The sequence below is a fragment of the Clytia hemisphaerica genome, unplaced genomic scaffold, assembly GCF_902728285.1.
Source record: "Clytia hemisphaerica strain Z4C2 unplaced genomic scaffold, Clytia hemisphaerica genome assembly, whole genome shotgun sequence".
Taxonomy (NCBI): Eukaryota; Metazoa; Cnidaria; class Hydrozoa; order Leptothecata; family Clytiidae; genus Clytia; species Clytia hemisphaerica.
Genome location: NW_027103917.1, coordinates 727,662 through 740,412, shown reverse-complemented (window position 1 = coordinate 740,412; position 12,751 = coordinate 727,662). Strand labels below are relative to the sequence as shown.

The following is a 12,751-nucleotide window of genomic DNA, read 5'->3' as shown; positions in this document are numbered from 1 at the left end:
GAGTGAGAGAGGACAGAAAAAACAGAACACGGCACGGACTGCGGACAGACAGACAGGACAGACACGGAAAGTTTCCTCTTGAAAGGCCCTTCGCATAGCGCTGGGCCAATTACCGAAATACCATGTTTCCAGAAGCAGCCAACAGCCATTTTTCCGAATATTTTTCCCTCTTCCAGGAGAGAGCTTTTTCTAAAAATGGGAAACAGATCCGGTTATCTAGGCAAGACCTTTCCTTAAAAACTATTGTTTCCCGCTCCACTGAGACGTCATTAAAGAGAAAACAGATCAATATTTCTAGGGGATGAATGATAAATTGGAAACAGACATCTTTTCCAAAAAGATGACATTGCATTGGCTCGGCATTGAAAACAGATAGGATTTTATCTTAGGGAATTATTATATGGTCACGTATAGTCTCCTCTATTTTCTTCTGTAGTTTGATTTTTTTCCTTTTCTGTTCCTTATTTTTTTCGGAAATTATTGAAACATTCCAATTTATAAAAAACATTCCATTGACTCTTATTTTGATTGTCTTAAAAATTTCGTGCGATATTTTACCAAGAAAAATGCTCCAAAGATATCGCACGATACTTTTCAACTACCTTATTGGCTCTTTTATACGCCGGCCCTAATTTAATGCTAGCCCCTTTTACGCCACAATTTGGGCTTACGCCAATTAGGGCCGTTATAACGCCAATTTGTAAAACGGTATCATGCTTCAAATAGTAAATAATGAATATATAGTAAAAAAAATTCATTGGGATATCCTTCCATTGAAAATCACTGATTTTTGTGAAGTTTTAGATACTGCGGATATCCGATACCGCATTATTTCGAAAACCCCCCTTTTTTTTGATGTCCTCAAAAAACGCCCCTCTTTAAGGGAAAAAATTTTAATATACGCGCCCTCAAATGAACGCCCCCTTTGAATAAACGCCTTCCCTCTCTGGGAGGGGCGTTTGAAACAATCAGCTGTAATTAAGTCTCGTGTGGAGAAAAACTTAGATACAGTGTTAAAGATTGTATTCTTTTAGTATTTAAAGTAATTTTGACACCAGTTCTACATCTCTGAAAGAACATATTTGTATTAACAGATTACCAAAAACTCAAAAAAGCTCCAAATTTACTTTAACAAAATGGCATTGGATACAAATTATTTAACAAAAGCCCCATTCATTTAAACACCCCCTGGAATAAACGCCCTTCCTAAAAGCCAAAAAAAATTAATAAACGTCCTGGGCGTTTATTCGAAGTGATACGGTATGGAGTAAAACAATGGATAATTTCGTCTTTAAATCACACCTAAAACCCTTCAAATTGAGAAATAATGATCAAACGTTAACGCCGATTTTAGGTAAAAATTGCAAAATATCTTGGCCCTTTTTATGCCGGTCCAAAAATAACGCCAAAGGGCCGGCGTAAAAAGGGCCGAGTAGGTAATTGAAATCCTCGTTCATATCAGGGCGATTACAAAAAAAGCGGGGCTAGTACGGATTTATCGCCCCGCTTTCCTTTTCAATTCTAAGCTGAATGTATTCATGAACATATAAACGACTGGACATCCATCTCCTTTGTATTTTTGAAGATAACACTGATAGCTTCGTTGCCGCCTCGTTAAAATCATCAAATGAAACAATAAATTTTGATGGTATATCTCTTGGGAATACCTTGCTAAAACGTCAAAACTTCGACAAAAGTCTCTGTTGTTCTACTCTTTTCAAGTCTTTTATCTATATCATAGCAAAGATAACTGAGGCAAAATCATCGTCAGCTTGTCAAAACTCCGACTAATATTTCTAAATTTTGACTTAAAAGTGTCTAATAATTTTAGAGAGTGTCACATTCTAATTTCGATATTCTTATGACACAGGCTCTCAACTTTGGCAAGCTATTTTTTTCAAGTCATAAAAAAAATTATTGGAGTGACAAAAGGGATTCAAAAGTATACACGCAGTTGAAATTCTGCATTTTAGAGTTGAAAATGTTGATAAAATATATTTCAAACTTGTGAAAAAATTCGAAAATAATTTTTTTGTGCATTAGGAGTAATGTTCAAGCTCTATCAATCCTTTTACCTAGATAATTCAAATAAATAAAATTATGACGGAATATTGTCGGATTTTTCATACCAATTTTGAAATACAGGCGGCAACGAAGCTCGCTTCAAAGAGACAATAAAAGATAGATGTCCAGTCGTTTATATTTTCATGATGTATTCAACCATGGATTTATTATAGACACTGGATAGACAATGAGCAAAATTTTCATTGATTTCTCATGTTCTAGCCTTGTCCGCAGTAATAACATTATTGTTCACTCTCCTTCCTCCATTAAGGGCTCTGACCATAGTGAATTTTTCATAATTGCCGTGTTTATAATGTGTTTTCTGACTGATGTAACCAACAAAACTATGGTATGTTATACATTTTCTGTTAGACAAACTATTGCTGAATCTGAAAATTCAAAATTTGCATTGAAAAAATTTGATGAAGAAGAAAATGAAGACTTTTGCGAGGAAGAGTACTTCAACTTTGAAGAGCTTAGTTTGGGCGAAGAAAAAACATTTTGAAAATTTTTTCGCAGTAAATGGTGTATCTTTTACCGAACAATAAAAATTTTTGCGGAGGAAAATTTTTGTAAATGCTTCTTTGTCTCGAAAATCTTCAAAATAGTGGTTTTTCATCAATTTTCATCTGGATTTTGCTTTAAAAAAAACAGTCATAACTTTTGACACATCTTTTTAGAAATATTTTCCGCAAAATTTAAAATAGTTCAATTCTTTGCGGAAAGTGTAAAGAAATTTTGAAAGAAAAAAGTTAATTACCCATTAAAACTAAGCACTTTTTGTAAAAAAGGGTGATGCAACATATTATTAACATCTTTTTAAAGTTCATAACGTCATTTTTGCAATTAAATTCTTAATTACTCTTAAGGGATTCGATTAAAAAGCAATTTATAAAGGCAATTCTTTGTTAAAAGTGTTAAGGAACCTGAAATATAAATTTTATGCTCAAACACCAAAATCAATTTTTGGACTATGGTCAGAGCCCTTAAACCATTTTTCATAAAAATTTAATCATTTTTTCATCTGAATACAGTCATTTCAATTCCCTCAGAACACTATTTTTGGTGCCCTTTTTTACCTCACAAAGATTTTAGCCTAAAAAGAGGAGAGTTGTTCGAAATTTTGACAAAGTTTCGACACAAACTTTTTGTAGTAAGGGGCGATAAATTACTAATTTAACTTCTAATTTGCAGGGGGTTTTAGCCAAGAAAGATCGGAGACGTAGTGCTTAGGTTTTGGCCTTGATTATTGGCTAGCCTCTTATAAAGTATAAGTTTTGGGGTAAGATTGTCCCCGTCGATACAAATATTTTCTATTCATAAGGGCTGCCTTCAACCACACATGTAAGGTGGGGGGCGGTAACCAAAATTTTGATTCAGCTTCTCCTTCACCGTACCCATCAAAAGGGAAAGACAACGAAACGACAACGAAACGACAACGAAACGATGACGAACGAAATTTTTTCAAAGCCTATCCTCTATACGATTTCTTTACATGAAACTAAGAGGCCCCCCCCCCAACATTTTTGCTGAATACCGAATGTTGAATACGGTTTCAGTACCATTTAAGACAAAAAAACACCCGACAGGAGCCGAGGGAAACATTTATGACCGCAATGATTATTCAATTTACTTATTGGCGTTTTACCGTTTTCCATTCCTCTGGAAACCTAACGTTACTCAATATCTTATCGGTTAAAAATTCACCGGGAAAATTATTCTTCGGCAAAAAGAGGAATTTTTTTGCTGACATATTTTCTAAAAAAATCCGCGTGTTTTGATGGAATTTAATTTTGCAAATCATTAAAATTGACTTATTTCATAGGAATTAGTTTTCGCGAAATTGGATTTTCTTAGACAAAAACAGTGGCAAATAAGCTTAAATACGTTTTCTAATTTTGTCAATAAGCAAAAATGTCCTTTTTTGCTGAGCCAGCAAAATTATGCTATAGCAAAACGCCAAAATATAATGCTATATCAACGAAATCTCGACCTCAAGATAAGGATCCACCTCTAAGGTACTAATTTTTATTTTCGTAATGACATCATTTTCAATTTCATTTATATTTGATAGGTGTGAATGGTAGTTACGATTTACCTTTCATGGCGGCGAAGCATTGCATTGCATTTGATTTTATTGACTTTATGCTTGTACAGAAATCCCTTGTAAAAGCATCTCAGTGACGTGAAATTCGCAAAGAATTCGACCTATCCTGGACGATAATATCTGGTCCGGAACTAGCTAGACTTTCAGCGAGGCTTGGGTAATCCAGCAGATCATCCAAGCCAGCAAAGTGAATTTGTAAGGTTTGGTGTCGCTTAAGTGAACTAGTGGGTGTCGCTTAAGTGAACTAGCGGGTGTCGCTTAAGTGAACTTGTAAGGTTTGGTGTCGCTTAAGTGAACTAGAAGGTGTCGCTTAAGTGAACCAGTAGGTGTCGCTTAAGTGAACCAGTAGGTGTCGCTTAAGTGAACACTAGCGGGTGTCGCTTCAAGTGAACTAGCGGTGTGCTTAAGTGAACTAGTGGTGTCGCTTAAGTGAACTAGTGGGTGTCGCTTAAGTGAAACTTAGTAGGTGTCGTTAAGTGAACAAGTAGGTGTCGCTTAAGTGAACTAGTGGGTGTCGCTTAAGTGAAGGTTCGCTTAAGTGAACTAGTGGGTGTCGCTTAAGTGAACTAGTGGGTGTCGCTTAAGTGAACTAGTAGGTGTCGCTTAAGTGAACTAGTGGGTGTCGCTTAAGTGAACTAGTGGGTGTCGCTTAAGTTAACTTGTAGGTGTCGCTTAAGTGAACTAGTAGGTGTCGTTTAAGTGAACTAGCGGGTGTCGCTTAAGTGAACTAGTGGGTGTCGCTTAAGTGAACTAGTTGGTGTCGCTTAAGTGAACTAATGAATTCTGGCTGGTCAGTAAATTATATCTTAGACGGTGGCCCACTTTCTAAAATGTGCCATCGTCAGTTCGGTACTATCATTTTGGGTGGTGTCGCCTAAGTGAACTTGTAAAATATACTAGTTCACTTAAACGACACCGACCACGCTAACGTCACCTGATCCGAAGATCGTAACGAAAAAGTTGCGTGAAACTTTTAATATCAAACAATTCAATTTATTGTTAAGTATGTTTTAATAGATGTTTTTTATAAGCATTGCACTTAAAAGCGTATCTATGCTCAGATTTAAGCATAATATGCTAACCATTACTTTGAACAATCTCTCGATCTAAACATCTCCAATCCATTTTTTGAATTTTTAAATTACTTAAAAACCTTTTACATCAACACTTTCAACGTCAAATCGTTCTAAGTTGATCGTCTGCAAAAATTATTTATAATTTTAGAAAGAAGACATTTATTGATGATATGCACCACTGCAATGTCTTCTGACAATTACATCACGGAACCAATCGCTCATCGGTTGTAAGTGACGTAAAATCAGTCAATACGTCACTTGCAACCAATCAGCTATTGGGTGGAATGGAAGACATTGCAATGGTGCATATCATGAAAGAAGACATTTATTGACGTATCGTGCGTTGTTTTGTTTTGATGATTCAGTTTTAACAATTGCGAAGTTTTTGCGAAATCAGCATTTTTTTTCATGCTTTAATCGTAGAAATTTTAGCGAGACTAATTTTAGCGTTTTAGCGAGTTTTCCCTATTTTCGCTAAAATAAATCTCGCTAAAACACGCCGAATCGCCAGATCGCCAAAATTCATCCGCGCGAAATTTATGGTTATATTGCCTTGATAAATTTTTATCAATAGGAAGGGTTTCGGTGCAAAGAAATGCTAGAAAACGAAAGCAATCAATAATGTAATACGAGTATTGTCGTGGTGCGCCACCCGGTTACTAAGGCTGGGCCCACGGCAACAACATTTTTATTTAAAAGTTTTTCCCCGGATATCGGCCTGACTGCCGTTAGAAGACAGGAGATGGAGTTCATGGAGTAGATCAAGGAGGGAGACACAAAATGTTGAAGTCTAATTTCATTCGATAACTCATTATACAATATCCAAACATACAGTTCCATAAAGCATAAAAATTCAATAACGTTCAACACTTCGAGAAGACGGGAACGCACGATCGACTCTGCCTGGCCGGTGTCATTTCCGAACGAACTCTTTACTCCTCCTGGTACCTGGATCTCTCCTCTCATGTTGATACTCCCCGACGGGAGGACTTGCCTCGCCCGAGGCTAAAAGCGAAGTGTTTTTTCCCCTAATAAAATTTCTATCTAACGTACTCAAGGTGAGCTTCCATTCAATGGTTACCATAACTACTAACATAAATAATAAAATTGCGGAACTATGTCCTCATGACAGTATTCGCTAAAATTTATCCGCGCGAGATTTATTGAAATCGTGATTCGCTAAAATAAATCCAAAAAAAATCAAGATTTTCCTGACTCGCTAATATACGCTAAAATAAGTCTCGCTAAAATTTCTACGATTAAAGTAGTCATTCAAACCGCAATTCAAATATCGTTATTTCGTTATGCCTTGTTACCATTTTCGTCAACATTTTTCTTCATTCTCTCAAGTACACGGATCCAACAATTAAATTTCCCGTACAAAGACCTACAGCCCATCGGTGGTCGAGGAATCCGGGCTTCCGTATCGAATGCGTACATTCAAATCAGCGGACGCGCCCATTACCGGTACAAAAGAGGATGGTTCAAAATTAGTGATTCAATCGATTTGACCGTCAAAGCGAGTCGATTGAGATTTTCATTGGACATACTCATAGGTAATATATTTTTTCTTTCTCGTAAAGCCCTGCACGTAAAATTAAACACCCCTCAGACTTCTATGAAAATCAAAAGATTATAAAACAGAAACGGAATGGTTCTGCCCAATCTTTAGACTAGAGTCAGAAGGCTAAACGATCCCATTAAGTGAAACGTCATCGTCAGTTTTCATTATCTGACATTTTTATAGATATAGTTGTCTCTCTCTAATTCGATCTTCAAGAGACGAACACTTTTCCTCGACTTATAGAGATCGACGGGAAGTTAAGAATTAGTTCGAATCATGTAAAAACATGGATAATACAATATGGTCGAGTCAACTAACTGTACTTAACAAATTTCCAGATGAGTGGACTAATATTTTAGTTCGAATTACAGAAAGATTCGAATTGTAGAGGTTCGAATTAGAGAGAGTAGACTCACTATCACTCTACCTCTTAACTTTAGGTCGTGACGGTAACGGTGTACCAAACATTAGGACGACAGGTTGTTCAAGCGACTTGAGTGTGGATGTTGATTTTCACGGTGGTAAAGCATGGATTTATAACGCATTCGCCGGCGTCTTTGAAGGGAAATTACGTGATGTTTTACGACAAGCTGTAAGTCTGCTTCATAATGGTCCTTTATAGAGGTTTTCCATGTTTTTGTTAGGTTGTGTAACTTCAGCCATTATGGAAGTAAACGGTCGAATACGTAGAGAGGAGAGAGGAATGGTCCTTAACCAAATCGAACGTTTGCTTCTATAATGGCGGATGTTAAGTAACATGAAAAACCTCTATTGATACACAATTTCCTTATCAGGAAAAATATTTAATGGATTTTTAAGAAGGCGACAAAAATTTTCTCGGACAAATTTTGATCAATCAAATGATGCTTAAAAAATCTTTTTTAGAAGTCCTACACTTTTGCAATGTTCTTATGTTCCCCATATTGTGATTATACTTGTCCATTTTCTTAAAAAATCGGGTGTTTGTTTGAGTTCGCAAAGCTTCAAAATGTTCTTAACTTATTCTTAAGGCCGGTCTCCACTTGCGCGCGCTTCGATCGCACTTTTTCGAGCAAAGCTTCCACGCTATTGGTCAAAAGAAAAATGAAGCAACTCCATTGGCGCGAACTGACGTAACGGTTGAAAAAAGTTGAAATGTGTTCAACTTTTTTTTCAAGCGCGCGCTACATTTTTATGACGTAATCTTTTTTCCAAGCAAAAAGGATTGAAGCCCAAAAGTGCGATCGCAGCGCGCGCAAATGGAAACCGGCCTTTAAGATTTTATTATTAGCAAAAATCTCACTGTTTTTGGTTCCAATTTTTTATGATTACACACCTTTATCAATTTATTTTTTAGCTTTGTGAATCCGCTAGAAGAGGTATCGACCGAAATGCGCGAGACGAACTCAGAACTTTCAAAGGTAACACTTATTTCTGCACAAATTTTCCAGTTTTGTGCTATTACAGGGCCTTAAAACAGTTTTTTGTTTAATTTAATGATCCTCCAATCGCCAAATTAGGCTGATAAATTTATTTTTTCAAGCCATCCGCCAAATCAAGTTCCTGTCAAAATTTCCTCCTTTTGAGGTAATTTTTTTCGCAGAGAAAAAGAAAATATCTCTCTGAAAAAAAACTTGAGCGAACTATCCTAGAAAGTCGAAAATCCTCATTATTCTCTTCATTTTATATGGAATGCACGACCCTTTTACTCCTGTATACACTTTAATACACCATTTTGATTTTTTTCTTTTCATAGTTGAAAGGGACATCGATCCTGTAGCGAAACTTGATTACCGATTGACTGCCAATCCCACCTACACTTCACAATATGTTGACTTCTACTTGAAGGTGTGTATTTTATCACTCTCATTTTCCTTCTTAAACACACCCCTGTCTCACAGCCCCGGTGGAACTTCTTTTTCCCACAGTGGGGATGAAAACGTCTTTCGCAATCCCAATGGGGACAGAAACTGTATTGCTCACAGGTCAAAAAATCTAGCTGGTACGGTTTTGGAGTGCTATTATTTTCTTTGAATTTCAAATGGGGATGAAAAGTCAACTTTCCAGAGGGGCTGAAATTGTAGGGTATTTTTTCCGCTGGGGACGAAATTTTCAAAGTCAAGTCAAACTTTCCAGTGGGTAGGGGGTGCCACCGGGCCTGTGACACAGGGGTGTATGAACAACTTAACGTGGAATGAATTGAAGAAAACTTTTACACTTTTCACCTTTAAAACGTACGTATATGTTGAACTATTCTGAACGTTTAAGCATTTTCTAATTTAAATGTTCTAGTAATTTCTTTTGCAAGTTCTTTTTACAAAATAGACTAGATCAAACTTTAAAATCTATATTAGAAGCTCGTTCGTAGACGGGTTAGCTTAGCATCACTCTCTTTCTATTCGGGTGCCTTTGGCTCCACCCGATGTAGGAAACTTACTTGAAACTCGATATCTGATCTCCGACCAGTGTTTTAATTTTTTATCATAAACAGAAACATATTAGTAAAATAAAAACTGGGAAAAGTGGTACATTGTACCGGCGAGAAAGATACGTTTTTCTGATATATAGCGATTTTTTTTGACGCCTCCTCTTTTTGAAGTTTGCGTAAGAAAGGTCAAGTTTTAGGCAAAAATGACGACTTTTATAGTACTGTTGGTCCCAGTCTTTCAATTTGAACACCTGGATAGTCTTTTTTTTAAATGATGTTGTTGGGTTTGGGGTGACCCTTGTTACAATGACCCTGCATGTTGACCAACATCATTTATTTCCTATCAAATCGCGCAATGATTGTGAGAAGCTGCGCTGTTGATCTGGGTACAAGTTCTTTGTTCAGATTATTGAGGTTCCAGAAAACTTGTCAACTTGTTATACATGTTTTTTTTTATAAGAATAAACTATATTTAAGAACATAAGGCTTCGATGACCAAAATATTAAGAACAAGAAAACCCAATTTCTTAGGAAATTGAACAAAAGTACTCACAAAATAGTTAAATTAACTAAGAACATGCTAAGAACATTTTTATGCTTAAAGCTCGCAAAGAAGGCTTCAAAAAATTTGGATTTCTTTATAAAAGAAACGTGTAAATTTTCTACTTTCAGGGTGAATTTACAAGCCGATACAACCCTCAACCAAATGGAATTGCTTTTACCAGCTTTGCTACCAACAGTGATAGCACGAAAATGTTATATGCTTGGATATCAGAGTATACAGCTAACACAGCAGCCAAGGTTTATCACGATGCAGGGAGATTGGATACTAGCCTCAACGCATGGGACCCTAAAGTAAGTACCACAAGCCTCTTATTGGGTTTGCTAGGAAATGTCGAAGAATATGGAATCATCTTTAATACTATTTGTACTTCTCAATGATAATCGTTACTTATTTATCTCATTTAAAGGATCCAGAAAAGCCAAGAGAAAAATTGAATACAAAGTTTTTGAAATACTATGCACCAGAGGTAATTGGAAAAGCTTAAATCTTTCCGGCCAAAAAAAGGTTTCTAGACTTACTTTTGAAAGTAAAAGAATAGTACCAGTGGTAATATTAAAACTGTTTACAAGATGGGATTACTTCTGCTATATTAAAACCTGTCTATTCTTTTGCGATGCTTCTTTTATTTGAAAAATCACACTTCTTACTCAAAGTAACTACTAAAGGCAAGCCTTAGAGGTTTTATTTAGACGATAAGTTCGACTGAAAACCCTTTTGAAAATAGGAGACTGGAGAAGAAGTTGTTTAAATGACAATGGTCCACCATTATCGCTTATACAGTTGCCTCTTTCTAATTTGATCTTCAAGGGACGAAGACTTTATTCTTCAATTTAGAGAAAGGTTAGAATTACAGAGAGAAATTCATACCACTCCCCAGCGCTGAGGGATGCCAATGCTTTATTTCGAATTACAGCAAGATTCTGATTATAAAGGTTCGAATTAGAGAAAGCTGGCTGTACTTATAAAGGTAAAACCTGTTGGTGAAAGTTGTCGTAATTTTCTTTTGCTGACACTTGCATTTTTTCTTTAGATTTACAAGAAATATCCCGATATGCCGATCGGAATCCGTTTCACTTCTTACCGACAACCCTTCGTCAAAATCTCACCTCAAGGAATCCTTTGCCACATTTTCATGAGAGCCATGTTTAAAGTTCGCGATGAGAAAACTCAAAAACTGACTGATGTTCTTGGTATTAACTTTGTAAGTTTATTGATTTATTCTCTATCAACGAATTATTGAGCACCCTACTACTAGGGTAGATTGTCAAATGGCAAAGTCAAAGAATTCAAAGTGTAATATTTTTTTGTGAAAATTTAATCTATTGTAAGACATTTTGCGCAATTTTTAACCTCCTAGGTCAACAATCCAGCATTCCCCAGGGGGGTCTTTGATTCGCACTAAAGCGAAAAATGAGTAAAAATGGCATTTTTTGCCAATTTTAAGACTATAATAGGCCAGGAAAGGGTCAAAATGGTTTCTAAATGGTGTCTTGTACTAATATTCAACACAAAAAGACAAAATAACCCCAGCGAGATCGCTCAATGTTTCAATTTCAGTCTAAAAAGGAAGATTTTCTTCGATTCTGGGTAGGAAAATGCATGAAAGCAGCATTTTTGAGGACCCACAACTTTTAAACTTTTTAAAGGTACACACTTGAAATTTTCAGTAATTAAACACTTCAGAGAAAGCTCCAGGAAAAATAAAACTTGAGTTTTCAAAAATTTCCTATAAATCCATAATGGCGCCCTAGAAATTGAGTTTTCATGCTAAATGCCAATATTTCAAGCTAAAACTTGATTTTCTTGGGCTAAAATCTCTAAAATGATTTCAAATGATGTCCTGAAATCTTTGGATCTTGGAAGTATTCTGAAAATACTCTGGGAGAATCAAAATGGTTTGGGTCAGAAATTTGCCCTAGTCTGCCATTATAGTATTGCATTTCCCACTAAAACGCGATATTTAGAGTTAAAGTCTAATTTTCTCAGGCTAAAATCTCAAAAATGGTTTCAAATGGTGTCCTGAAATTTTTTGGTGTTGAAAGTATTCTGGATATACTCTGGCAGAACCAAAATGGTTTGGGTCAGAAATTTGCCTTAGTCTACCATTATGGCATTGCATTTCCAACCAAAATGCTATATTTAGAGTTTAAAGTCTGATTTTCTCAGGCTAAAATCTCAAAAATGGTTTCAAATGGTGTCCTGAAATTTTTTGGTGTTGAAAGTATTCTGAATATACTCTGGCAGAACCAAAATGGTTTGGGTTAGAAATTTGCCAAAGTCTGCCATTATGGAATTGCATTTCTCACTAATACGCAATATTTAGAGCTAAACTCTAATTTTCTCAGGCTAAAATCTCAAAAGTGGTTTCAAATAGGGTCCTGAAATCTTTTGGTGTTGAAAGTATTCTGGAAATACTCTGGGAAAACCAAAATGGTTTGGGTCAGAAATTTGCCAAAGTCTGCCATGATGGAATTGTATTTCATTCTAAAACACAATGTTTTGAGTAAGCTTGAGTGTTCTTCCTAAAGAAATAAAATTCATAATGGCAGACTTTGGCATATATGTCCATTGTGAACCACTGTGATTTTCCTTGATTGTTCCAAGAATACTTTCAACACCTAAAGATTTCAGGACCCTATTTGAAACCATTTTTGAGATTTAAGCCTGAGAAAATTAGACTTTAACTCTAAATATCACGTTTTAGTAGGAAAAGCAATACCATATTGGCAGACTTAGGCAAATTTCAAACCCAAACCATTTTGGTTCTCCCAGAGGATATCCAGAATACTTTCAACACCAAAAAATTTCAGGACCCTATTTGAAACCATTTTTGAGATTTTAGCCTGAGAAAATCAGACTTTAACTCTAAGTATCTAGCCTGAGAAAATCAGACTTTAACTCTAAGTATCGCGTTTTAGTGGGAAATGCAATACCATATGGCAGATTTGGGCAAATTTCTGACCCAAAC

The 12,751-nt window shown here is 36.0% G+C and overlaps 1 protein-coding gene across 1 annotated transcript in view; it reads left to right on the top strand.

Annotated features, from left to right (window-relative positions):
• Positions 1–6,640: 6,640 nt before the first annotated feature.
• Positions 6,641–12,751, top strand: part of LOC136809329 (lipopolysaccharide-binding protein-like) — a gene marked incomplete at its 5' end in the record, with an annotated part of 33,067 nt that continues 26,956 nt past the window's right edge. The window contains 7 exon segments of the mRNA XM_067065850.1: positions 6,641–6,803; positions 7,252–7,403; positions 8,148–8,211; positions 8,547–8,638; positions 9,891–10,073; positions 10,190–10,249; positions 10,814–10,984. Coding sequence (XP_066921951.1) covers positions 6,641–6,803; positions 7,252–7,403; positions 8,148–8,211; positions 8,547–8,638; positions 9,891–10,073; positions 10,190–10,249; positions 10,814–10,984 — 885 coding nt within the window.